Below are 26,577 nucleotides of genomic sequence, written 5' to 3'. Positions count from 1 at the left end.
TTTGCCTTTTACTAAAGTTGGGGTGGGTTTTTTGTTTCTTTCTTTCTTCTTTTGTTTTATTGTCATTGTTTGTTTGTTTAACTTTGAGTGTCCTTGAAGGAAAACTGATGTTAAGGAAACTTCCCTGTCTGACCATCCAGGAGCCACTCTGTCAGTCACACTCTCACCACTCCAGACTTTCACTGCTGGGACTGAAGCCCCTTCACATCAGGCAGCTCCAGTAACCCAATGGGTGCCCCGCTTGATTGCCTGCACATCCCACACTCACAGTCAGACAAGTTTCCCTCACTGGCTCAGCTCTGGGTTTCTCACAGTAGAGTTCCAGATGCCTGGTTCCTTTAAGTCATTTAATTGTGGTTCAGTAACAGAAACAGCTCCAGCTGGTGCCTCTGGGGAGGGACCTCCCTCAAAGGAATCCGTGGGATTTTGTACCCTCACAGTCCCTATGCCCATTCCAATTTGGTCTGGGGTATTCTCATTGTTTACTTGGGTTCTACAGAGTCTCTGGGTGACTGACCACCCCTACACCCTGCACCCCCTGCCAGTGCCACAGGATCCTGTGCCTTTTGTCGGTGCCAGATCACGGCCCTCTTGCCTGGGGGTCCCACCATTTCCCTCCACCCAGAGCACAACCTGTAGCTCACCCTGCAGCTGCACATCCAGCTGGGTGTATACCTCAACAATTGAAACCCAATAAAATCTGCAGAAGCAGCATTTAATTACTACCTGAACTGCCCCAAAATTGATGACTCATGAAGAGAATAAAGTACGTTTAACAAACTTTGCATTTTAAATTGTTTTTAAAATAGCATTATCTATAATGAAAGAAAATAAGGAAAGGTGACTGGTTCTACCAGAATAAAGAGAGTATCTCACCCTCCCTGCTTCAGTCTTTCTTGAATCCCTCCCTGGCCTAAGCTATATGACATTCTCAATTCCCAATCAGTCTCACAACTTCACAAGTTGTGGAACTGCTATTGGTGTAGAACTTAAATGACAAATATTCTCCCTAAACCTACAGAATAGGCTACTGCTCTCACAGATTATCGTGGCACTGCAATGAACTCTTTTTCCAGACAATTAGGTCATTGATTTCCTGTGGTTTGAGCACCTTCATTTTCCTTTAAAGCCCTAGCCAAACCTGCACTAGTAAATACTTCTTAATTTAAGTGCTATTAAATGGTTAGGGAAAGTTTAAATCTTGACCTGAGTTGTAATTATTTCAAATTCACCATTGAAGAAGTTTCTTTTCAGAAAATAAATTTAATTGTGTATCTATGATCATACACACACACACAAATACAGACATAGCACTGTTTAAATGCATTGATTCCAGTACTCATCCAGTGATTCTTAAAACTGTTCCAGGGCTTTCAGAAACACAGGGTGTTTTTAAAATATAATGGGTACTCAGCTCTTGAAATATTCCCAGTGAACATAGCCAACTATCTCCCACTGTAAGCCTTTAAACAGAGGTTGGAGGTATTTTCTAAAGGAGTTATTCCAATTCCCAAAGAGCTGACACATCTCTTAGAGTATCCCAATATTGCACACATCTGTCCCTCTGTCAGCCATATAAGCATAAGAAGGACTGTCCTTCCCATGCTGTGATTGGTATGGACCTGAGACACTATGAGCACAGCAAAAACAGCAACAGCAGGATCCTCCCCACTCTCCAAGCTCTTTCTAAGCAAGGGTAATACAACACTGCCTGAGCTCACTGATAGTTTACTAGCTAGGTCTAGGGTCCCACCACACTCTTTCAGAGATGCTTGTGGCATGACATTGAGTCACAGCAGCACTTCAAGCCATCCTGAGATCATTCCCAACACTTGACATCATGCAGGAAAACAGAAGTGACCTTCCCAAGGAGTCTGCTGCAGAGCTGGGAGATAAACAAAGTGCACCATGTTCCCAGTGAGCACCCAGCTCCACAGGGAGTAACGGCCAGGTAAATGTTATCCCACAGGCATGCCCTGAGCAAACACGCAGACGCACCTGTGGAGGAGCAAGGTAAGACAGGAAAATCAGCCACTGTAGGCAAAGGAAATTTTGATGGTAACAACAACAATTTACATGTCACTTAATTTCCTACCTCAATCAGTAAAGTGAATTTTTCCAATGCAGTAATATCTGCAAAGTACTCACTTGTCTTTTTTTTTTTTTATTTAAAGCTTTTCAGTTTTTTCTTTTAAGCTAGTGACTTAAAACAACTGTTACCTCAATTTTGTTGCTGTGGATACACCAAGACATATTTTGCTCCCAGAAAATCTCCATGGCAGTAAACTACATCATACAATTTTTACCACGGTATTTCCAGGGACACACCTATCCTATCTTTGCCCTTTGTAGTAACTTCACGGAGGTTAAACCAACACATTCCCAATTTTAAGGCAAGTTTAGGTCCTTTGCTCTCCTAAACCAACCATCCAAAATACACAAACCAAGTAAGTTTTCCATTTCGGATTGCAGCGATTCCCTCTGCTCTGATCTTCCATCTGGCCACAGAGTAAGTGGATCTGGCCACAGGCCCCCGTGCTGGCAGGGCAGCACAGCATTGCTGCGAGCACATCAGCCAGCCATTACAAATAACACTGGCTGGGCCAGAATCGCTGCGGCTATGGCAGGCACTTCATGGTAAGTGAAGAACTACTGTGCGGTAATTTCAGAGCACTGGTGTTTGGCAACAGTGAGAGCACTGAATGTGACTTAGTCAGGGGGTGAAGTAAAGCACAGCGCAGATCCATCTGGGCCAGGACAGCAGCATTCACATTGTTCAAAGAGTTCTTCACTGTGACAAGTGCTGCTCTAAGCAACTTTCTGATAGTCTTAACTGCTGGATTCCCCCACAGACTTGCAGGCCCATGTTCCCACCTGTCTGGGGTGAGGATTCACATTCACTTTGCTTCCACCCAAACCCTGTTAGACACACAATCACTCTCCTCTCCTGCCACAGAGCATCCCCAGGACTTCACAGCCCAGTGCCCTACCCTTCTCAAGGGGTGCAAAATTTTGGATGACTTGGGTAACACTCTCAAACACATAGACCCAGTGAAAAGATGAAAGGCTTATTATAGGATAACTGCACAAAGTGCATTGAAAACTTATTTGTGATCTATATAGAAATCAAAATATCACCTTTCAGGCAGAATCAACTCCAGTTTATAACCCACACTTATTTGCACAGTATACAAAGCATCTAAACCAGTATCTAGGTACTAGTTACCTATACCAAAAGTACTAAACAACTATACAGATTGCTGGTACCTCAAACATCTTCCCTCTGGAGAAGGATTTAAGAAATTCATTTAATGGGATCATTAGCACTATTAGGCCTCAGGAAAACGAAACACATCTCATGAAGAATGTGTTTGCTTTAAGTTTCACTGCAGAAATGTAGGTTGGCTTAAACTACTGCAAATATTTTGGAATATTTTACACTCACTCAGGAAACACTAGATGGCTTCAGAATCAACATCTTTAAATTATTTAAAGGGTTTTCGAAAGTTTTGTGCAGAATCAGTTACAGTAATGCCACATTGCACCACAGAGGTTAAAGCAACTTGACAGCAGATGCAGTTCTCTACCTTCTTTCCTGATCCCTATTACACAGGCAAAGCAGTTACCTACAGGGCTCGAGTCTTCACTTCTCTGCTCTTGAGTCCTCACATACAATAGAGACAACATTCCAACTAATTGGTCCATCTTGCAAACAAAACCTGCCCTTTGAACCCATCTCTCACAATACCTGTTCACTATGTTTAACTCAGAAAATTTCTGGTTTTGTTTGAGGCAGACTGGGCAGTACAGCATACAAATAACTACTTGCCTATACTTAACAAAACCAAGGGAAAACAGGAAAAGACACATATGTCATATATCCATAAAAATATGAAAAAAAAGTGCTAAGCTCCATACAAGTCTATCATAAGACAAAGTTTCTGAAATTTATAGAAGACAAAATCATCTTGGAGCTTCTGAAATTTATAGAAGACAAAAAGCATCCACACCAAAAAAAACCCAAACTTAAAGCATTTCACTTCAACTGTCCTTCTGTCTTGCAGTTTGCTACAATCACACAAGAGCTGGTCAAGTGGATTAAATGCTACAGGTAGAGATTAAACTTGCAGGGATAACAATTGTTCACTGGCCACTAGTACTCTAACACCATTATGGCTAACCAGCATATTTCTTGTTTGAATCACACCAGGCCCACAGGTCAATAACAATGGGGACGTCTATCTTTACCTCTGCCAGCAGTTTCTGCCATCTGCCTTTGCTTTTCCATCTCACCTTCAGCCTGGCACAGTCTAAAACTACTATCTAGTTTATACTTCATACACATACTGTTATTCACTTTGTACGGCTAGTGCTGTACTCTACTGTAATCTCAATACTTGACTGATGCTCATCCATTACTACACTAGAATGCATTACTCTAATGAAAAATGGCTCAACACAGAACCCAAAGCAAGCAGGCTCCTTACAGAAATGCCTGCTTATACAGCACCATAAGCAACTGGGGTTGTCTGAAGACCATGACTTAGCTGGTCCCTGTCCTGAGCAGATGACCAACAAAAGCACGTATTTAATTTTCAGCTATAAGAAATGCTGCTGTTGCTACCTACAGTGAGACTACACTACAGAAATATGCTGTAGCTGTATCAAAACTTTGTATCATTTAAGATATAAGTAAACTCCTGCTATGAAGATAACATCCTCTCACTTCTGATCTGCTTTAACATTAGGCAGTTCATGGGAGGATAAGGCAGAAGGATGATACCTCACAGCTGGATGGGAACAAAAGCCGAAAGTCAGCCATAGGAAGTCAAGCAAAATTCTGGAGCTGGCTGAAAGCAATTCCTCATTATGGACAGATTGTGAAATGTAAGCTCATACGAGTTGCTCATGTTCTACAGAGCAGGAGAGACGCTTAAGAAACAACACCCAAACTTAGAAATACAAGTTTTTTCTTGTAACTGGTCCATGCTTTCCACAATATCCCAATACCATAATATTCCCAACACTAAGCCAGGCACACAATTTCATCTCTAATGAAGAGAAAACCATCCCCTTTCTATACCTTAATCGCTCAGGGTAGGTGATCAATTCGTATGAAAGTCCCCCCAGTTCCACTGAAGCAAGGTCAGTTCCTACTGATTAATGATCTGGCTCAACATATCCAAGGAACTGACACACTTATTAGTTACCTAAACAGCAGGATATTACAGTAAATTATGACAGCTGCTGTGTATAGTTTTTCAAAACTATTTTCTATGCCTTTAAATACAGCCAGCATTGGAGATGTCCTTTACTAGAAAAAAAAGTCTATAGATCAGTACTCTGTACAGAGTCCAGCAGTCTGTAAGTGTTACTTGCCAACATTTACAAAGCAGTGATGCACATAGTGTAAAGGCTTTGCTAACACCAATCCACATGTACTGCTTTCAGTAAAAGTAGACAAAAACACCCTCCTCTCATCATCCTCAAAGTAAAGCCTGACATCCTCCCTGCCCTGCCTCTTCTATGAACCATCCAGTTCTTTCTACCATTATAATGTTGCATTTCTCTCATTTTAAAAAAGCACATGAATAAAGGCAGAGCTTGAATTCACGAGGAAAGTTTTCCTACACCTTCTAAAATCTCTCCAAATCTAAATATTTAAAAACATTCTGTAATGCTCCTTTATACAAATACCTCCTTACAGCCCTCAAAAATGTCACCCCAACTCTCTGCTTCTTCTAGTCTCTCCCATATCCATCCTGCTGTACTTACCGAAGAGTTGGCTCAAGGGAGCAGACAGGACAAGATAGCTTGGGCCCCTTCACCTCCTGTGCATTTGCACAATGTGAATTGTTCCTGCCTCACAGACATCACAATTTAAACAGATGAGGCTGGGAGAAAAGAAAAGCAATTTACCTCATTTATAGGTTTTCAGGAGACTAAGAACTTTGTTCACAATCACACAAAGAAATTTATGGCAGAAATAAGAACTGAACTCATACATCTCAATTCATTAGTATGACTCCAATAACATCTTTCCTTTCAAGAGCAGTGTGCCCAGTCATTTCTCATCATGAGAGGTCAGGAAGGACTTCAGCTGCAGACAGACATTTTTCTCTCATTCTCCCCAACCTGAGGAAAAATGATCGTGTTTTCTTGGACTTCATTAGTTGAATGCACACACATTAACATTTTTTTGCTCTAACTGTTCATGCAACAAATAAGGTATGTCCTATTCGTACTGATAACAGTTCTCTGGAGTCCTGTAAGAAACAGCCTCACAAAAACACACCAGTGGAGTCCCAAACTCAGTTTCCTCACTCTGCCTCATGAATTACAAGATTTACCTTAGGCACATATAAGAAAGAGGACTAGGGAAAATAATTCCTGCAGACCCATTCATTTTGGAAACTCCTTTAGTTGGGTCTGCAAGGTAAAATAAACTAATAGTCTACAGGTTCAGTGGAGAAGAAAACACCAACCAACCAGGGAGAGGGGGTGGGGCAAGTGGGAGAAGTATACACCAAAACAAGCTGAGAAAGCCCTGCTTTTATCCCCTTATGGAAGCTACCTGATAGGAGGCCAAGGCTGATACCTTTTTGAGTAGAGGCAGCAAGCAGGAAAAGAACAGGAAACTGAAGCCCACTGCCACTTTGTTATAAGGCTGATGGAACACAGCAGGATGCTGGTCTTGCCACCACAGGACAGCTCTTCTTATCCTGTGCTCTCATAGCAGGAAAACAACTTCACAAGACTAGTGCAATGGTTCGTGCCTCACAACCCAACCCCCTTGTGAGAGCAACCGTGGCACTAAAGGCATAAATCCTGTGCTACAGAGCTAAGGCTGCACAGCAGCAAGCTACAAGGAAGAAGGGATTCTAATTACAGCTCTGACCCTTTCGCTCCTTCACCTACAAGAAAAGTCAATTTTAAGGAATCTGCTTTATCAGTAATTTCTTTGCCAGGGTACACAAAAGCCACCCCTCTAGCCAGGCAGTGTAGTACTTTCTTAGTCTCCACACCCAGGAGCCTCTCAGCAACTCTACCTGGCCATAATCACATACAAACTTCTACAGAGAACGTGCTAGGCAGTTTTGAAATGGGAATAAAGTTAGCAAATTATCAAACTTGAGGACAACTTCTATCACCTCTCACTAAGAGTCTATGGCACATGTAAAAACCATAACATGCAGCTTCAGAGAATTTCCCTTTTCAGAGGCTTTGTCAGAGTAACAGTCCTCACACACACGCAAACCCTGAGTCACCAACTGGAGACACTTCACATACCTCATGTCAACAACTCCAATTTAACAGTCAGAGCAGAGAGAGAACATCAAACAAATTCATCAAGCTCCTCTCATCTCTCACTTGCTAAATAGAACCATATTTACATTAGTTAGCAGCATCTCTCAGGACATTAATACAAAATCAAGCATTTTTTTTGCCAATTTAACAAGTAACAAGGATATTTACTGAACAAACACTTCCCTTGCCCTATTAGATGCACCTACCTAACCACTGCACCAGTAAAGGCACACTAGAGTGTCTTTTCTCTTCAATAAGAGCCATCACAAGAAATGCAACAAAGGGGTTGCAATGGGTGTGAGAAACAGCCTTTTCAGAAAGGCATCAATATGTTTAAATAAAGATACAAGCTTTGCAGGGCAAATAAACTGCAGTACTTTCCTTCAGATAAGAAATAAGCAACATTTAAACAAGGTAGTCATTTTGCACTGATGGGATCAGTCCCAGTTCATTGGTGTTACTATTCCAGCATAAGTATGCTGGACACTGGTATAGTTTGTACTCCTACAAGAGAAAGTTAGAGTAGTTCATTTATAATACTCTCAGAGAGATAGTAAATGTTATACTCTATTCAATAAAGTATCTGCCCTCCTCCTCAATCCCAGGTGTAATCACCCTCACACATTGTGGGATAAGTCCTACTGCCAGGCAAGGGGATGCTAAACAATATGGATGTGAAGAGCTGGATTCCACAAAATCCAGCCACTGGGGAAGAGAAGAAAGCATGCCTAATTTAGCCTTTGGTTCCCACTTTCTTTATAAGGAACATGCAACTTTTGTGGATCTTGCTACCAGGCACATTTTGTAAAGCAGAAAGTAATTCCATTATAGATTTATCTTTCTCTTCTGCTAACACTTCCTTTATAAGATCAGCAAGTAAAGTTTCTGTAAGGTCAAAATTGGCTTTTCACCCTCTAGAGACACAACTGGTCTTTTCAAGCAGTTTAATAGCCTTTATCTCTAGAAAACATTTCTGTTGTGTGGGTGACTCCTCTGATTCCCCTTGCATTATAAATATATCTGCAAACCCTGCCAACAGCATCAGGCACATATTGTACAGCATAGCCACCAAGCAACATTTTTCTGTTGAACAGAGAATTACCAGGAGCACATGCCAAGGATAACATCTATCCTCTAATGCCTACAAAAGCTAAAGAGACTTTGGGCGCACTCAAGAAGCAGCCAAGCTGATTCTCTGACAATATCCCTAAAAATTCAGCCTTACTCCCCCCGTTAGTTGCATCGTAGCACATTTTCCAAGACTGTACCACTAGCCATTAGCATCTTCTTCCAAGCAGAGGTAGCCCAGAATACAAGTGGCAGGACATGTGGTAATGGTTTTAAACTGAAAGAAGGCAAGTTTAGATCAGATGTTAGGAAGAAATTCTTTACTCAGAGGCTGGTGAAGCAGTGGCACAGGTTACCCAGAGAAGTTGTGGATAATTCACTCTTGGAAGCGTTCAAGGTCAGGTGAGATGGAGCACTGAGCAACCTCATCTAGTGACCTGTGGTGGAACTAGATGATCTTTAAAGGTCCCTTCCAACCCTAACCATTCCATGATTTTATGTCCGACATGGAAGCATGACTTCATTCAGGCCATGCATGACAGGCTACTGTCAGTTTCCACTCTCCATCAGATTTTCACACTGGCCATTTGGGGCTATAAGAGCATCAGCAAGTCCTGCTAATCACTCCTTGGCTCTCCAGCTGACAAATTTCCATACGGATGGGAATCACGGAGTCTCGGTCGGTGTGATACTGCCAGCAGTGCATCACCGTGGTAGCGATCGGAACCTGTTGTTCTTCAAGCCCACAACAGAAGGGAACTCTGAGAGACTGGGCAAGGCAGATAGCTGCCTAATTTCCTCCATCTCCAAGGCAGCTATAACCAAAAGCCCCCTGGTCCCCTTCTGGGTCCTTGAAATAACCTCTTCATACCACAGGAACATTTCTGAGAAGAAAGGTGAAAAGGTTAGATTTTGACACACCGGATCAAAGACTCTGGTAATTGAAAGCAGCAAACTGAATTCATTTGGTACAATTTAATGCAGCTGGTGAGTGCAAATTTCTTTCAAACACAATCTGGATAGTAAGTCTTAAAAATAAATTCTGCTGCTTTGTGTGCTGTTACAAGAGGAAGGGCCTGTTCTTTTTCGAAGGCTTGTTTCAACTCCTCCTTTTTATTACTATGCAATAAACCTACCAAAAAAAAGCAAAAATAATTTTTACTAAGCATCATCAGTTATGCAAAGGTGCAAACAAGATCTTTCCAATAGACATTTTTCTGTAATCAGGTCCAACATCTCAGACGGCTCAAAATTACAGGAAATCCCAAACCACACCACTGGCACATTAATGGCAAGATTTTGTGATCCAAACAAACAACTTTTAAGAGAGCTATAGAGGAAGAGCAGTCCAAGATACTTTTGCAGATTAAACACTTTTCCAGTCATTGTGCATGAAGTGCTCCGATCGTATTACAAGGAAGTATTTGTCCCTGATGAGGACCTTTTACTTAGCGTGGTTTTGATTTCCCCCTACACGCCTTAGTAGAGCCTGAAAAATACAAACCAGCTTCTCCCAGGCTTATTTGGATGTTGAGTATTTCAAGCCCTAGGTACCTCAAAACCTTAAATATAGCAAACCAAGCTGAATGCTGTCATCTCACTTAACTTTGCTGACTGCAGAAAAATATCCTAGAAACTCGTTTCCTCACACAGCTAATTCATCTTCCCCGTGTGGGAAGAAACCTGTTTCCTCATGAAACAGAACAGTGTGCCAGAGACAGGCACTGATGTACTGGCTTTTAATGTTGATCTCATATATCTTGTTGGAGTGAAGCCATGACAGAGGCGTTTGTTATTCCTTCTCCTGCAAGCTTGTACCAAAACAGAAACAAACAAGGTCTTCACCATAAGACCAGTAAAAAGCAGCTAGTTTATATCCTTAAAGCAACATGAAGTATCTCTAATTAATTCTTATTTTTAGAGTGCAAACCTAGTTTTAAATTTATGAGGATTTTTTAAAAGGAATCATGTTCCAACCTAATTCTTCCATATTCTATTTAGGACATTAAAATAACCTTTCAAGTACTCCAGAGAACGATGTCCACCCCAAATTTTAGTGATAGAAAGTTCTTTTTAAAGTTGCACACATAACACAGCTTTGACTTTTGAAGTTAACTCAAGCTTTATAAATATAGCACTGTGTCAAGTAGTGCTTTCATTAAGTACCAAAAAGTGAATGTTCGTATTTGCATTTTCCCCAAATGTCAATACTTCACTTGAGAAACAGAGTTGAAAAATCAGGATAGTTTGTTTCTTTTTCCTTCTCTACAGCTACAAACAAGGTGGCAAAGTCAGCAATCTACTTGTTCTAGAAATCTAAATGTCATAGGGCTCATCTTTTCTTTAAATTAGTGTCTAGCTGCATATTTTAGTGTTAAAATACTTTTTGTACATTTTTTGCACATTTTTGGGAGCAGTGACCAGACACAAACACCTAGTAGTGGCTTTGTTTAAAAATTAGTTAATGTTATATGCAGGACACATTATGATAAATCTATCTTCCTTCCAGCCCCATTTTCTTAAGCTGCATTCAAAATAGTAAAAGCGGGGGAGGGGAGAAGGTCACGGGGAAAATTAATTAAAGTGAAACTAAAATTAAAGTACTGAATGGGTATAATTTCAGTCTCTATTCAAATGTATTCAAATCACCAGTAATCAATTCAGCTATAGCAACCAATGACAAAGCTACCTGAATAAAGCACAAAACACAAGACTTAAAAGGGTTGCTGTAGCTTTCTATTTGCCACCACAGATCACAGTCACCATCAGGGTTCTGTGTCTCTAGCCTGAACTGTTGTTCTCAGTTCCAAACTACAGCCATATGTTTCACATTAAAACAAAGGACAACCAAGGTTTCTTGAAGGATCAGCCACAGTTATCTTTTAAAAATCACGCCCTCTTCCATCTCATGGTTGCATAACCAGGCACGAATGGACCTCTGCATCCTCGTGATTTCCCTGTTGCTGCTAACATCTGACAGCATTCCCATGCTGTACACCAAGAGATGAGGAAACAAATGCAACATTTCAAAATAATGGGGAGCAAGTGACATCTCCAAGACTGGCAATACAGAGGACTAGGATAGGTGAACTGGCTCCCAGCCTGCCAGCAGCTTGGCTTTGTCAGACACCAGCGATTTGGCAACCTCTCTCTGTTACCGCAGACCTCCACTGGTTAGGGATTATTGTTGAGCTATTGAGAAACACTTAATGAGCACCACATGTTTCCCAAGTGTTCTGGGATGTAACCTAGCACAAGAAAAAAACAAGAAAGTTCAACAGACCGCTTAATGGCAGTACAAGCATTCTGGCTTTTATGTGTGTCCTGCAGTAAAACATGCACTGACCCCATGCCCTCTGCCAGCTTTGGAGAGCCTCTGCCATCAACATGACCCACAGCATTGCCAACAGTAAATCTATCAACCCCTGCTGGGATGAAACACTCCCATTTTAGCTAGAGCCCTGATCTGCAGCTGGATTAAGACACACAAATCTCTGGTGTTGCAGGGCAGATGCAGAATTTCTAAGCGTACTATGAACATGTTATGCAGCTGCATCTGAAGACCTCTCATCAACATGAAGACAGGTAGCATAAGAGGAATGCTATCAGAGGGTACCATTTTCAAAATGTATTTAGAGACTTAAAAAAAAATGACACTGATTTAAGAGGTTTTTTAAATCAGGCCTAAAAAAATTTTTACATTCAAAGAGATAACATCCTACAACTTAGCTCAGAGAACAAGTTAGCAGCAGAGCTCAAAGTCTCCTTGGCCTGACAAACCCCCATTCTCTCTGCTACAGCTGCAGCAGTTATGCAAAAGTTATACACAGTCATATGTATTTACAGTATTACACAATAAACCAACATAAAAATCAACACTAGATTATACTGGGGGAAGTGCCATCCAGATGGCAGGCAGATCTCGAGTTATTGCTGCAGGCAGGCAAGAAAAAGACCCTGGGTGAAGGGATGCCACACTGGCAGGCAGATGAACTAGAACAGCAGCTCTCAATCAGCAAGACCAGCCTGTTCAGCAAGGTGCCAGTGTTGTAGAGATGACATATTAGTGACAGCCTGAAGTATCCCAGTCATAATCCTGGCACCAGGATCTGAAGTCAAGGCATCTCTGCAGAATAATTCAAGGCAGAAGGGGAGTGGATTCCACCAAGGGGAGGAGGGGGAAAAGGAGGGAAAAAGACTAAAAAAATAAATAAACCTTTTTTACCAGAAAGGCTACAGGAAAATGGGAACCACTTAGCAGAAGAATCTGAACAGCTCTCCTCTATGCAAGACTGAGCTCCTAGATAAAGTAATACCTTTGTATATGTACCAGAGCAATCTGCTTATCTATGTCTCAGGAATAGAAATAGCTAGAAGCTACCTGATAATATACAGAAATCAGATGAGATTTTATTGAAAAACCATGTCACCCTAAGATACAAATACCCACTGAAAATCAACACATCTGGTTGAGACGGGCACAACATTCCCACAGTCCCTCTCCTTCCCCTCCACTCCCTACATTTACTGCCCCTTGTAACCAGACAGGCGTTTTTCCAGCCTGGTTCCTCACCATAATCTAGAACAGTCACCTGCTTTCACAGTTAAGGGTAGCACAGCTTCCAAGACCCTGCTGAGACAACGCAAGCCTAAGTGGCACAGAGTCCTTTCAGTGCCAGGATTTAATCCCACCTTGCACAACAATTCAGTAACAAGTGCAGTGATCTCACCACAGGCTCCTTCCAGGGCCTAACGAAAAGCTCAGAGGCAGTAGGGGTCAATGGAAAGCTCCAGGTGGTTCAGGCACTTTCCTTTGTTTTTTTTTCCCCTCCAAAGCTGTCAAAATAAATTGCCACCAACTCTCAAAAGGTCCCAGTGTTGGATACTACAGATAAGAACTGTTGTGCAATAATGGAAGTGGAGAAATGAGATAATGTATCTCAGAGAAGGACAAACACAGAAAGCATTATAAGTAAAATAGGCTAGAACATCACTACATTCAGTCTCAAAAGGTCCCTCTTTTAATCATCTAGTGCATAGTCCAGACAAGGAATACATTACTTTTTACTGCTAACTGGCATGGGTAAATTCATTTTCTACAAGGAGCACCCTTAAGATATGATGGAGCAAATGTCAGGAACAAAATAAGTACTGTGTAGTACAAATTTCAGAGACAATTATTTCCCAGCAATCATTTCAACAATTGCAAGGTTTTATTGCATTGGGTTAATAGTCCATTTTTTCTTACATAAACAGAGCCTTGCAAAATGCAAAAAGAAAAAAAAAATCACTGGGGAAAAGTAACAACCTAACTGGTTCTCAACCCAAAACTTAACTGGCAGATTAGCTTTCCCAAGGAGATTGCATTTGACACTAAAGTCCTTAGCATTTCCACTTAAAAAAATAAAATTCATACTGCAAAATAGAAGTTGAAGCAATTTACCCTATTTACTAAATTAGTGGGTTTGCTAAAATTTCCTCCATGAGCCTAAGTGACATCACTGTCATACTCATTTGCCAAAGGACAAAAAAAATAATTCGGCAATAAGAAACACTGGAGATTGCTTCTAACAGGAGATGCAGCTTCCTTAAAACAGTGGACCACTTCCCAGCTATCACACCAAACCTCATTACACTCACTGCTTGGCATACAGTATTCCTTGCACGTTTATTTTGGCAATCTCTTCCAAAACTTACTGGAGCTAATAGGCTTCAAAATCAAGTTCTAAAATGGGGATGGGTCCTAAATTGAGCAGCCCAAACACAAGTTATCCAAACCAAACACGTTGTGGGAATGAAATTCATCAATGTACTTAAGAGCTCTTTACCACTGAGCTATCATCACAACAGGAATAATTCCAGCTCTGAAACATGGAGGAACATTTCTGAGTAATCTGTGTGCCTGCTGGATTTCAAGGATAAATTAGTGCATTATTTTTGCACCAGCTCTGCCATCCATCTTCACTGTAAGTTACTCAGCAGGCAAGAATCAGAGGTACAAACACTAAGGTATTGCCCTCCCCCTAATACACATGTCTGTTTGCAATCATGTTCCCATTAGCAGGAGAAAGTGAGGCTGTAATTGTGTGCAAGCTGTATGGTGCTATAAATCAGTGCAAGCAGATTTTAACATTCAAGGAACCCCTCTTTTATACAAACTTACTTTGAAGAAGGGATTTTCTCAAAGAATGAGAACAGAATCCCCTCTTTGAAACACGATGGATGCCGATTACAAAAATCTACAAGCCCTATGTGTCTAAAACAAGTATTCTGAGAACATCCTACACCTGCCCTATTGAGGGTCAGATTTAAGACTGGGATCCATTTGCATGTACACAGTTACAGTCAGCATGCAAGTCTCTCAGCTGCAATAAGTAGAGCTACAGAAATATGGAGAGAAGGCAGAGACTCCAGACCTTCTTCAAGTCCTGAATGCTGAATGACAGGCTCTAAGGATTTGCAAATTTATTGAGGAGATTAAAGGCACACACAGACATTTAAAGGGATTTTCAAAAGCACCTAAGCAAGCTAAAAGCTTTGAAAATTTTACTAAGCATCTGTTCACATCTTTAGAAACTTAAATACATTTGAAATCCAACCCCAAGAGCATATTAAAGGCAAATTCAATCTGGGGAACTTAACAAGCATACTAGACTTCACAGTCTCCAAAAACTATGTTTATTCACACTTGTCTTAGTTGAGGAGAGCTTTTTAGAAGTCTCTCTTTTAGACTGCCTGGCATGAGAAAACAGAAGATTTTTCATGTGAATCAGTGATGAATCTAAGAACCAGAAAAGACAGGTCAGTCTAGGGGACAGCATGCTTTCTTACCAGGGTTCAGAAGAAATGCGCTGAAGCAATGTGACCTGGACAGTCATTTTCCCACTCAGAGCCGCAGGCTTCCAAAAAAATTTTCAGACTACTGAGTTTACATGCTTTTTGGGTCAGAGATTTCTCTTACTATGATACCCATATAGGGACTAGTCCATAGCCATCACGACCTCTAGCAATGCCTGTCCTATAACTCAGACACGTACAACCTGATTTCCAGACAATAGCCCCTAAACCTCCCCAGCTATAGACCGCTTTTCTGATGGGAATTTGGTTAACCACATAATTAGAACAAGTTGAGTTTTTCTATGTATGTCTGTATATATAATACCAATGTTCACATGAAAGGATCCTTAAATACCTAAAACATATGTAAACATGTTTTAATGTGCCTTTCTTTATATACACAGATAGATTCATATATAGATTCATATATATATTATATATATATACACACACACACACACACACACACAGAAGAATGCAAGCAGCAGACTCTTGGGTATGTAACTGGTATTTTATAAAGGTCACCTTTTTATGCAGAAAGAAAGACTGCTGAAGGTTAATTAAATTAAATTCTACATTTATCCAAACTCTCCAAAGCAAGGACTTTAATAACATGCTTAAATAAAGCCAGCAGTTTTAAAATATCTTTGAGGACATGATGATCAGATAAGTCTTGGAGCAAGACAGAAAATCAACTGCATTGTACACATTTTGTTTCTCAGTTCTCTTAGAGAAATTTACAGGGGAGTGGGGGAAGGGATTTAGTTGCTGTGTTGGTGGTTTTTAATCGAAAAAAATAAAATGTTGGGAGTAGTTTACAGCTTCTGAGCTTCTGCTGTTCCCATTCCAAAACTTATGTGTAACAATAACCATTTGCAATTTAGCCTATACAGGCCGTCGGATGGCAATGACATCCTTCAGTCAGGACCTCTGTGCTGATGCTTGTTAGCACAAAACTCAGCAGAAGAAATCCTATAGTAATGAAACAGCCCAAGTCCTGTCAAAGGCCAAAGTAATTTTAACCATTACATTTCTGGCTGCTTGCTGCGAGCATGCAACAAAATACAAGCAGAGTAAAGCATCTGAGAGCTTATCTCTCTCTCAAATTCAACACAGTGCATAACACATGCATCCCAACTGGATTAGGGTACGCTACCCCGTATATGCCTATTAAGGCCCCAGGGTTGTCGTGCCCTCTGGACAGGAAAGAAGGCCTGTGATGGCATCTGCTTCCACAAGGCAGGCAGTATGAGGATCAGCTCTCCTGGTAGTAAGGGCACAGGGTTACACGGTTCCCAGAAAAGGCCAGAAGACATTGCCACTTCCCCCATGTCCCATAAATCACACACTACAAGTGTGTGCTGCCTACACTAGGCAGCTCTAATTTATACTTTTTATTTAAACTTTGTTACACAGCAGTAATTCTCATACAGTTGTATTGCCACATCTGCAAACTGACACAAGGAGACAGTGCCCTGCACTGACATCAGGACAAAGAGAGAATCTACAAACGTGGCTTTCTAACCTTGCAGTTTAAACACATTGTTCACAGACACAGAACGAAAGGAAGGTAAGAGCCCTGTGCAAAGGACAACTGCCACAGCAGAGAACTCATGATTCTGCAGGAAATCACGTTTTAAAAAGTTCTTTGTTCTGGACAAACCTGACAGATAACCTACAAAAAGAAGAGTGAAGCAACAGGCAGCCACCTGCTTCAGGTATCTCTCCAACCATAATGTCATGTCAACTTATAGAAAAGCAATGGCCAAGACAGGTAGTGAGGCTGGAGAACAACATTCGCTTCTTCAGAATTCCATATGAATAAGATACAACAGGGTCTGGTTTCATAATAAACTTCAGAGGTGTCAGGAGGAACAGTCACATACTTTTACCACCTAGAAAAACCTTGTTAACAAATTGTGTTCTCAAATACCCAGCTGTTCTCATATAATAAACATACACAAAAAGCCCATCAGGGTCCATGCTCTGTACATAGGGCTCAGAACATTCAAATTGTTACAGCAGCACTGTTAAAAATAGACTACTTATAAATAATGATTCCCTACCACAGATTTCATTAGCAGTCAACATACTAGTAGAATCAGTATCTACTGTCCAGATCAATTAAAGCAATTAAAAACTTGTAGTTCTGCAAAGAGGAACTACATAGTCTCTCAGAGGCACAGCATCATCCTAGCGTATGAATTACCGGGGGGTTACTAACTTCACTAGGAATCTCACAATTTACATTAAAATGGCAGCAGGGGAAGTCTCTCATTTCCCATGATGCTGAAGACACTTCCATCCTCCCACTAGCTCTCCTCATTTAATTAGATCCTCAGCATGGTGAAGGAATTCAGTGTGATTCATTGAATGGTATGTAGCCAGGACACCAACATCTGCTCCTATTCCCAACAGGACACAACAGCAACTTCCAAAATTTGCTGCCTAGGGCCTGCCCTTCCTCAAATGCTGCAACAGGAGAGGAGGGGAATCAGCAATAATCTGCATAGGTCCCAACATACCACATGTACACATAAATCTTCATTAATCCCTTGTGATTTGCAGGGAGTGGAAGAAGATGATTCATCGTGCTAGTTGATCTTAGCAGGTAGAGAGAGAGTGGAACAGGAAACAGACAGGTAGTCTCTGTGCTCTGCCCAGCTCAGAGTCTTCCTCAGCTATGGGTCAGTATGGCTGACCAAACTACAGAACTTCGTTAACAGGCACTGACTCCTGAAAGTATAAATATTTCCCGTGTCTTAAAAAGGTGGAAATATAGTCTCCTTTAACTAGAGACTGCATTGGTTTATTAGATAGGGCTGTGTTTCGTATAAATTTGTAAAGGTTTTCTTTTATATAATAAAAATCAAGAGTAATTGTGAAGAAATAAAAATCCTCCCCTAGTATTTGCTAACACATACGTATCAGTAATAAAATACAGTAGATACACTCATACGTTTACATTTGTATTACCTTTCACATCCCTGTGCACATTTGTCAGTCACCTTACTTACCTAGAAAAGTTAACCTCAGACTTTTCTCTCTTAAAGAAAGAAAATTATCTTGGAGAATACTTGTCAGAAGCTAAAGATGAGAATTCTTGTTATTCCCCTTGTGCTTGTCCTCTTGGAAACTCTCTTCAGAGAAGTACAGAGACTGCATAATCTCTCCAAGCTTCAGGCAAACAATGTTTACACCAAAATAAGGTGGTGAAAAAACACCTGATTAACTCAAAGTTTTTGATGTATTTAGGTAAAATTTGCCAAGCTTTGTTGGCTAGAAAACAGTCCCTGGACAACAGACCCTCCCTCCCTCCCTCCCCCTGTTGTGCCTCGTTATTTGATTCTCAAGCGCATCAAAGATTGGGTTCGAACTGATGCTTTTCCCATAGCCAGGAGAGTCATAACATCTAGGTCAAATCCTTGCCACATCAACACAAAGCAGGGATATGAGCCACAATTTAGGAGAGTACATTAGTAACTGAGCAGTTTGGAGCAAGGCTCAAAATTGCTCCCAGAGAAATTGTGCTATTTGGCATAAACAACTCCATACTTGGCGGCCAGAGGAAAGGAGAGAAAGGACAACATGAACTCATGGTCAGTCACCAGGATATTCATTTGCAAGGTAAGAATCCACACTGCAATCTTTGCCATAGATGACCACTCTAATGTGGAGCCAGATGTCATTTATGCAGCTCTAGTCATGCTCCCATTAGAATTTAAATTGAATTTGCAGTGCCAGATCCCCACACATTAAAAAAAAAAAAAAAAAGAAGCACCTTCATTTGAGCCAACAGAGCAATATAAACACTTAACAAAAAATTGCAGTTATCTGTGTGGCTAAACCAAGCCTGTCTGTCTTCTCTGGAGCTCTGGGTGTTTATACCACTTCAGCAACTGGCCCCTCATTTTCATCTTGGGTCAAAAAAAAAAAAATCTCTTAAATATGTCATCTGGAATAAAGCCACATTAGTCTTAGACACAGAAGAGAAAACAATATAATCCCTGATGTTTACTATTTATCTACATGACCTAAGATATTTATAATATATGCTCCCATCCTTCAACTCCTTATTGGGAATGCTAATATTACTCCTCTGAGAGTCCTGCTTCACTAGTAGCAAATGCTTCCCAATGAGTTGCAAGCAGACAATTTGATTTTAGAGGGATTGCCAACCACTGGCATGTGGCATAAGATCAATTTGCTTGTTTGTTGTTAATAAAATACATGCAGAGGAAAAAGGGAACAAACTGCACCAAGTTGCATGTTAAATTATATCACTTAACATGTTAGTGGGTGCTCAAATACCATACTGACAAGGAACAAATACCAAACAATAATGCAACTGCTTTAAATGTACAATTATAGGGGAAATCCCAGAAACAGGAACTTAAGCAGAGCTACCATTTGATCCAAAAATCTTCATTTTCTTCAAATACATGTGTCCTTACTATAAAAAGCAACCTTTTCTCCTTTATTACATATTCAAGACATCAGTAAAACTCAGTATCTAGCACAGTACTCCAATTAAGCTCCAAATCAGTAAAACGTATTTAATTCTCCCTTTAAACACACACATTTAATCACTCTTCTTTCTATACACAAATGAAATCAATTCTTATGGTGTTTTAGAGAGCTAGTTGCTTTTTTGTGGTGTGGGGTTTTTTGTGGGGTTTTTTTTAGTGGTTTTTTTTTAATGCAATTATAACAGTAATACCATTACTGGAAAAGCAAGTATCATTGTGAAGTGCAGAAAAGCTACGAAATAATAACAGAGATTGTTACATGGCCAAACTTGTTTTAATTGTCTGAAGAGATAAAAATACAGATGTAAACAACAAAATAGCTCTAAAAAGGTTTTCAAATACCAAAAAGGTAGCCTTTAAGGACCAAACTCTCTAAAGTTCAAACTTTCTAAAAAGGTAAGAGTCACTGGGGGCAGACTCTCAATACAATGCCTTTAATTTTGACAGTATCTTGTTAAGTTTATAGCCTGACATTGTGCCTTCTATAGTATGGTTTTCAAACTTTTAATTTCTACCTCAGGTTTAACTATGAAACTGCACCTGATATTTCACAATGCTACTCATGAAATTATTTTTTAAAAATCTAACTACAACTTTTTATGGTTTCATTAATATTCTCATCTGGTTAATAACAAAAGACAAAATTAATAAAGCATGCATCTTGTTCTCAAAATAACAATAATCAAGAAAATACACTACACAGATATCTAGTTCATCTTCTCAATTCCATTCTTTTCAGATAAGAGATTATAATAATAGCATTGATACACACTAGAGTGTTCAATGCTGAGCCTTCACGAGCAATGAGAGAGATCCATGTGGTCAATGGATGGAGAGGAAGAAAATTTTCTAGTGTTGTGTACTTTAATGTATGTTCTAGACTATAAGTCTTTGAAAGCCTAATATTGTTCTTAAGAAGAAGGGCTGCTCATATGGTGAATAATAATTGGAAGGAAGGGAGGAAATAACCCCAAAAAAGCCTCACCCAGTGCAATCACATCTCCTCCTCCCACTTATCTTTCTCATACTGAAGAGAAAAAAAAAAAAATCTACTTGGTAGTACCCACAAGCCACATGTGGAAGTTTTCTAAGTGTACCCAAAATACCAAGTGATAGGCTACCTGAAAAAGCCATCTATCAAAGTAGCTTCCACAGGCTAAATGAGCAGGAATCTGATATTCTAAGTTCTGCTCATGGCTCAGCCATCGACTCACCTTGACCCTGGGGAAATCACCTGGAACAAATGAGCAAAACACTCTGCAACAGCTCACAGCACAGCTTGTGGAAGCCCAGGAAGAATCAATTTTCAGAAATTCATATGGGCAAAGGCACTTAGGAAACTAGGCCAAAAGAAAGCACAGCAGCAGCACCATCATGTGTGCTAATTCTGATTGCAGAAAGAGGACAAGTCCATTAAGAAGGAGTTTCAGCTCTTCTATGTCATCACCTTCCGTGTACCTCCAGATGTCAGTTTACTTCTATTATGTAAAAAGATATCAAAACCATAAAGGGTCAGAGCCCTCTTGCCTGATCGACATACAAATTAACTCATGCCTCTGATATACACTTTGTCCTTGCATCCTCTCCCTAACAGTCTGGTCCTTCCAAAAAAGAACAAGCATAAACTGAAGTTCTACTTTAAACAGTGGGGAGCCTCTTAAATAATTTACTTCATACTTCCAGACCCAAGTTCACAGGCATTGCTTAGTGACCGACACTACTGGGAACAGACACAGGGGAGCCTCACCACCTTCAGAAGGATACACTTCCAGAACACCACAGAGGTCAGTACAGGCAGCTGAGTGTAATCTCTCGCCCAAGAGGGGAGAAGACACCCCAGGCAAGTGACTGGGTGTCTCGCAGTCTGTGCCATAACCACTCTGCCTCAGAAAGCTATCGGGAACTCAGTCATGCAGTGGCTCGTTGGCAAACCCCATTTGCCTGCCTGCCTTCCTTCCTTCCTATGCGCCAAATGGGCAACAAGTCATTTTGCCCCAACACCAGCTCCTGCTTTCCACAACCACTGCAATTCAAGGCCACCACAGGACAAAGAGCATCACTGTACACAAAGAGAACCGAGCGCTACCAAAGGAGCTCTGCCACCCTTTTTTGTATTGAGGGGTGGAAGGGAATGAAAGCCAGCAGGAGTCATGTATGAGGGAAGCAGGGAAATCCCACAAGTGAAATGAACCTACTTTCCAGTACCTTCCCTATAAAAAGTCACACAAGGCTGGAAGTGACATGATCTGCAGCAGCAGTTGCCAAGCCCTCAGTTACCTGTGACAATGTTCTGCAGGCTTGGGCAGCTCAGGCAGCAGGAGCAGTCACAGACTCTCTCTCTCTCTGAAGGCTTTCCACACTGCACAGCATCAGCACTGGCAGGGAAAAGCAGGCCACATGCAGCTGATCATCCTCAGAGAACACAGAAGCTATGAACTGACTGGGAATCACCCAGACCCCTTTTCTGTCCTCCCCTCCCCAGTTCAACACCACAACTGCATTTATAGCCTTCTCCTACCTGCTCTCACTCATAGATAATTGCAACTTAAGTTCTCAACGAGGCTCAGCAGCCAGAGCAAATCAAATGCATGTCCAAGTTTGCTGCCCTTTACACTCTCAAAAAAATACAGAGTCTTGTCAGCACTCTCCACAGTTCTGTAATCATGCCTCACACAAATGACCAGCACACAGCTATTTCTACATACACTGTGTTGGCCTTCAGTATGTTACCCCATTGCATACATCCCTAAGTGTGTGTACAAAATTTCTGTGCTGACAAGTGCCCTCTACTTCTCTCATTCAGGGTCTTCTACTCAAAGAAAAAATACTGAGGTAGCATTCACCCCTCCCCTTTTCTCTGTTCTTCAGTTCTACAATCTTTTCACCTCCTTTTACGTCTGAGAGGAGAAGGTAGGGTACTTACAGCCTCTACATAAAAATGCATAACTCTGAAAGCAAGCCTCAAAATTACAAGGGAACATAAATGCTGCACCCTCTGGGGAGGTCAAAACTTTGAAGCTGCCTCATTTGTCTCACTGTCACAAGTTGCATGTGAAGTTTATTTCACAAGCAGACCTTGGTAGACCACTCCTCTCCTCCTGTTAGACCTCTACTCTGAGTTGCTGCACCTGTAAACTGGGAACAACAAATGATAAGACAAAGTTATCAGGTATGTAGCGCCACACTGGAATCCTGCATGACAAAACTGAAAAGCTCAGGTACACGGTTTTGAAATTCCCACCTTAGTAAATTTACTCTCAACAGAAAAGGTCTGTTCCCCTTGTGGTTTAGTCCAAACACTAGTCAGTGTGTTGAAGCCATCAAGCTGCCCCAAACAGATTCAACAGGTCTGTAATGAGCCAGTACATTTCTGTGCAACTACAGAACACTGACTGGTTGAACCAAACTGAGGTACAGGGTACAGCCTCTTCAGAAAGGCAGATAAGTATCAGGGAAACCTGCCAGCTGCACTGTCCATTGATGGTATTGCAGGTGGCACCTGATGGCAACAGAGAAGAGAGCCCAGGGGATTTACTAGGTGTTACAGCTACAGATAAGACAGACTCAAGGACAAGGCTCTAGTTCTGTCAAGAGTTTTAAAGCTATTAGTTTAAATAGATGCTCATCATCACTAAACTGAATGAGACATCTGAGAGAGTGACCAGCAGCTTTTTAAGCAAAGGTAAGAGATGAATTTTACAATAGCTATTATACAGATCCTACTTCAATTTAGCATCCACAAGGTATATGAACTCTGTTCCTCTGCTATTTGTACAGCCCCGTTGCTAATGGTAAACATAGCAGATAAACAACAGTTCATGATCCTTCCCTCACAAAAAAAAAACAACAACAAAAAAAATCTATCTTCTTTCTATTTACTTGACAAAAAAAAAAAAAGAACAAGGTCCAAGAAGTGATACTGCGTTTTGCTGCTTTCTTTAGACTTACTACATACTAGACATACAGATTAAATCTGTCTTTACAAAGCCCTTAGAAATAGTTGCATTCCTTAAAAGTCAGATGCATGGAAAACTTTCTCCTCTCCCCACTTCTGTGAGTGGCATCTTGTGGTGATATAACACATTTATTCTTAACTTTAATGGACAGCCACACCAACTTGTTCCACCTGAAAATACATTACCTAACACTGTACAGTGAAGAAGCCTGAAAAATGACATCTGCAGGAACAAAGCATAGAAAAAGCCTGCCTTTGTACAGAACAAGCTCCTCAGGGCTGAATAGGTAAGAGTGATGCACTGTTCACACACTTTTATATCAGGGGAAATTGATGGCATTTGGTTGACCTGGAGTACCAGTCAATCAAAAGTCAGGAGAGAAAAAGCAGAGGGAGAGGGGGAGAAATTAAGCTTGAGCTGCAGCAGTCATTTGCAGGGAGAATTAAGGCTGAGAATATGGTCTGATCTTTTGGGGACGCCTGCCACAAGCTGGCTTGGGGCAGTGCAGTGGGCCATCTTCTAGTGCATGACACAGAAATCTTTCCTTCTTAAAGGGAGAGGCAGCAGCTCGTAGGCAAAGCATCAACATGTGCACAGGTGTGCAAGAAAAACAGAACAGGACTGGCCTCTGGGTCAGATCTGGCCCATTTGCTAACACAGGGGAACCTCTGAATTACATCTCTAGCTCATGCCTGTGTTTTTAATGCTGTTCCTATCTCTGATTACAATATTAATTTTTAAAGATGTATGTATTAATACCTGCCAAATTACAACTCAGACTTAAAGATAACCTTCCAGAGAGAAAAAACTGCTGTTAAATCTCTGCTGTATTACCTGGAGTTGTGTGCTTCATTATGAACCCCTGTCACATGCACCATGACTACACATTCAAGGTTGAAACGTGCAGAAAGAAGAGACAACAAATCACAAGAATAAAAGAAAAAGCTGTTAAGTATCTGCTCAGTGTGCTTCCCCTTGCCCTCCCTCACCATGATAGTTTGTTGCTTTTGAACAATTTATGAAGACCTGCAAAACCCCTACTACACAGGCAGCTGAATACCATGGCAGTAAGTCAGATACCAGAGGCTGAAATCCACTGAAATCTAATGACTGATCACCGCCAACTCCAGTAAGCCTTGGATCAAGCCCAACCTCCAAGTCTCATTAAACTCATCTTTATATAAAAATCAATAGCCCTTTTGCCTCCTCCTTCAGCTGGGAGGGAAACAACAGAAGCACTTCTACAATCAGAATTACATCTTATATGTAATAAAGAGTAAAGAGCTCCACAATGAAATTAATCAAAGTGAAGGAGTTATAATAGGCTTAAAAATGAGAGCACATTAATAACCGCTCCCTTGTGGTAAACAGAGTTGGTAATCAAGCACAGGTCCAGCAGAACCTATTCATCGCTGAAGCAGAATTAGCTCTGTAGAGACATGAATGAGCAAGTGATTGGCCTGGACGGTCACAGGCAAGGGTGGAAAGGGAGGAAATTCAATTCATCCATCAAAAAATCTCACGGGAAGAAAAAGACACTCTTAGAATAAAAGAGATCACATTTGTCGGTCATTTCAGAGCAAAGATCAGGTTTCTCTGTCCACCATCAAGACATTTTGCACTGACAGCACCTACCATGGCAAGGATGATATGATGGTCCCCAAAAGCAATCCCTTCTCACTATGACTCCAGGTCTAGCACAGGATCCCAGTCTCTAGTTGGAATGACTCTATGATTCTTCAGAGCAACCCATTTGTGAAGACCAGTTGATAGGTATCCAGTCTTCCTCTTCTGTTCTGTGACAATAACATATTCTGACAGTCTTTGCTGCCTTTGTCTTGGGTCCAGTAATTTGCCCAGAGAAAACACACTCTTCTACTGATCTTTCTTTTGACAGCTTAGTAGCCTGTGATATCCTGATGCTCTTTGAAATTTAACAGAAAAAGCAAAACAAATGAGTTTTCATCTCTAAGTTATAATTTGTCAGTGAAATGTTTTCAGAATCTTCGAGCTAAAGTACCGAAGTGGGAGAGAAGAAAACAAACCAGTACTGGCTATATACAGCTTTTCACTAGATGTTCTGGTTATATAGGAACATGCAAAACCTTCCCCTTTCTCCATCATCCCACAGGCATTCAAAATATGAACTCGAAATCCTGACTGTACTTACCTTAGGAAGCCCCTTGGAGATAGCTGCCTTCCTTTCACAGACAGATAAGAGGTCTGATAGACAAGCTGGTTTATCGGAGTCAATCAGCAAGTCTGCAGCTCAGCATTGAACTGCATGAGATTGACTATTGCTTTTATGTGTCTACCAGTTTTAGCATTTTAAAATTCATTTGAGGAAAAAAAAAAAGTTGAATGAGAAGAAAGGAAAGCCATACCACTATGGAAGAAAAAAAGTCCACACATAGAGGCTAAAAAAAACCCTACTGCATTGGCTGGAGTCTTTACAGCAAGGCCTTTTGTGCACTCTTTAACCAGCTCCAGGACACAAGACTTGAAGTGACAATATACCCACACTGACAAAAAAGAGTAGAATGGCTAGATAAGCACTCTCTCACAATGGCTGACCTTCCATATGAATGACAAACTACCAGGAGGAACGGTAGCTGGAACCCCAAAGGTCTGTAAACTTGGACAACAGTGGAATTACTCAGTGAGTTCAGGGGGAAAAAACCACACTCCAAAACCCAATGAGTTAATTCCCAGCTCCAAAACCTTTGATTTTACATACACAATCTCCTATTTCAAAAAGTCCTTTTTTCATTTAAGATATGTTCCCTCTTTTTATTTCAAGTTTTATTGCACCATGCTGACAAAATCCACCCTTCCTCACCATTACTGCACTAAGCACTTAGCTGTCCAAGCAAACACAC

At 40.9% G+C, this 26,577-nt stretch overlaps 1 protein-coding gene across 2 annotated transcripts in view; it reads right to left on the bottom strand.

Moving 5' to 3' along the window:
- Positions 1 to 26,577, bottom strand: part of TSPAN4 (tetraspanin 4) — a 428,461-nt gene that overhangs the window by 367,228 nt on the left and 34,656 nt on the right. The window contains exon 2 of one of the 2 annotated variants that reach the window (XM_017811751.1): positions 25,869 to 25,899. The exons of the other annotated variant lie outside the window; for it this stretch is intronic. Within the exon in view, the coding sequence (XP_017667240.1) occupies positions 25,869 to 25,899 (31 nt within the window). The remainder of the gene's footprint in view (positions 1 to 25,868; positions 25,900 to 26,577) is intronic. 2 annotated transcript variants of the gene reach the window in all.

Source organism: Lepidothrix coronata, unplaced genomic scaffold, assembly GCF_001604755.1.
Source record: "Lepidothrix coronata isolate B3197 unplaced genomic scaffold, Lepidothrix_coronata-1.0 Scaffold1, whole genome shotgun sequence".
Taxonomy (NCBI): domain Eukaryota; kingdom Metazoa; phylum Chordata; class Aves; order Passeriformes; family Pipridae; genus Lepidothrix; species Lepidothrix coronata.
Note: the sequence above shows the minus strand (reverse complement) of the source record. Positions and strands in the feature narration are given on the sequence as shown.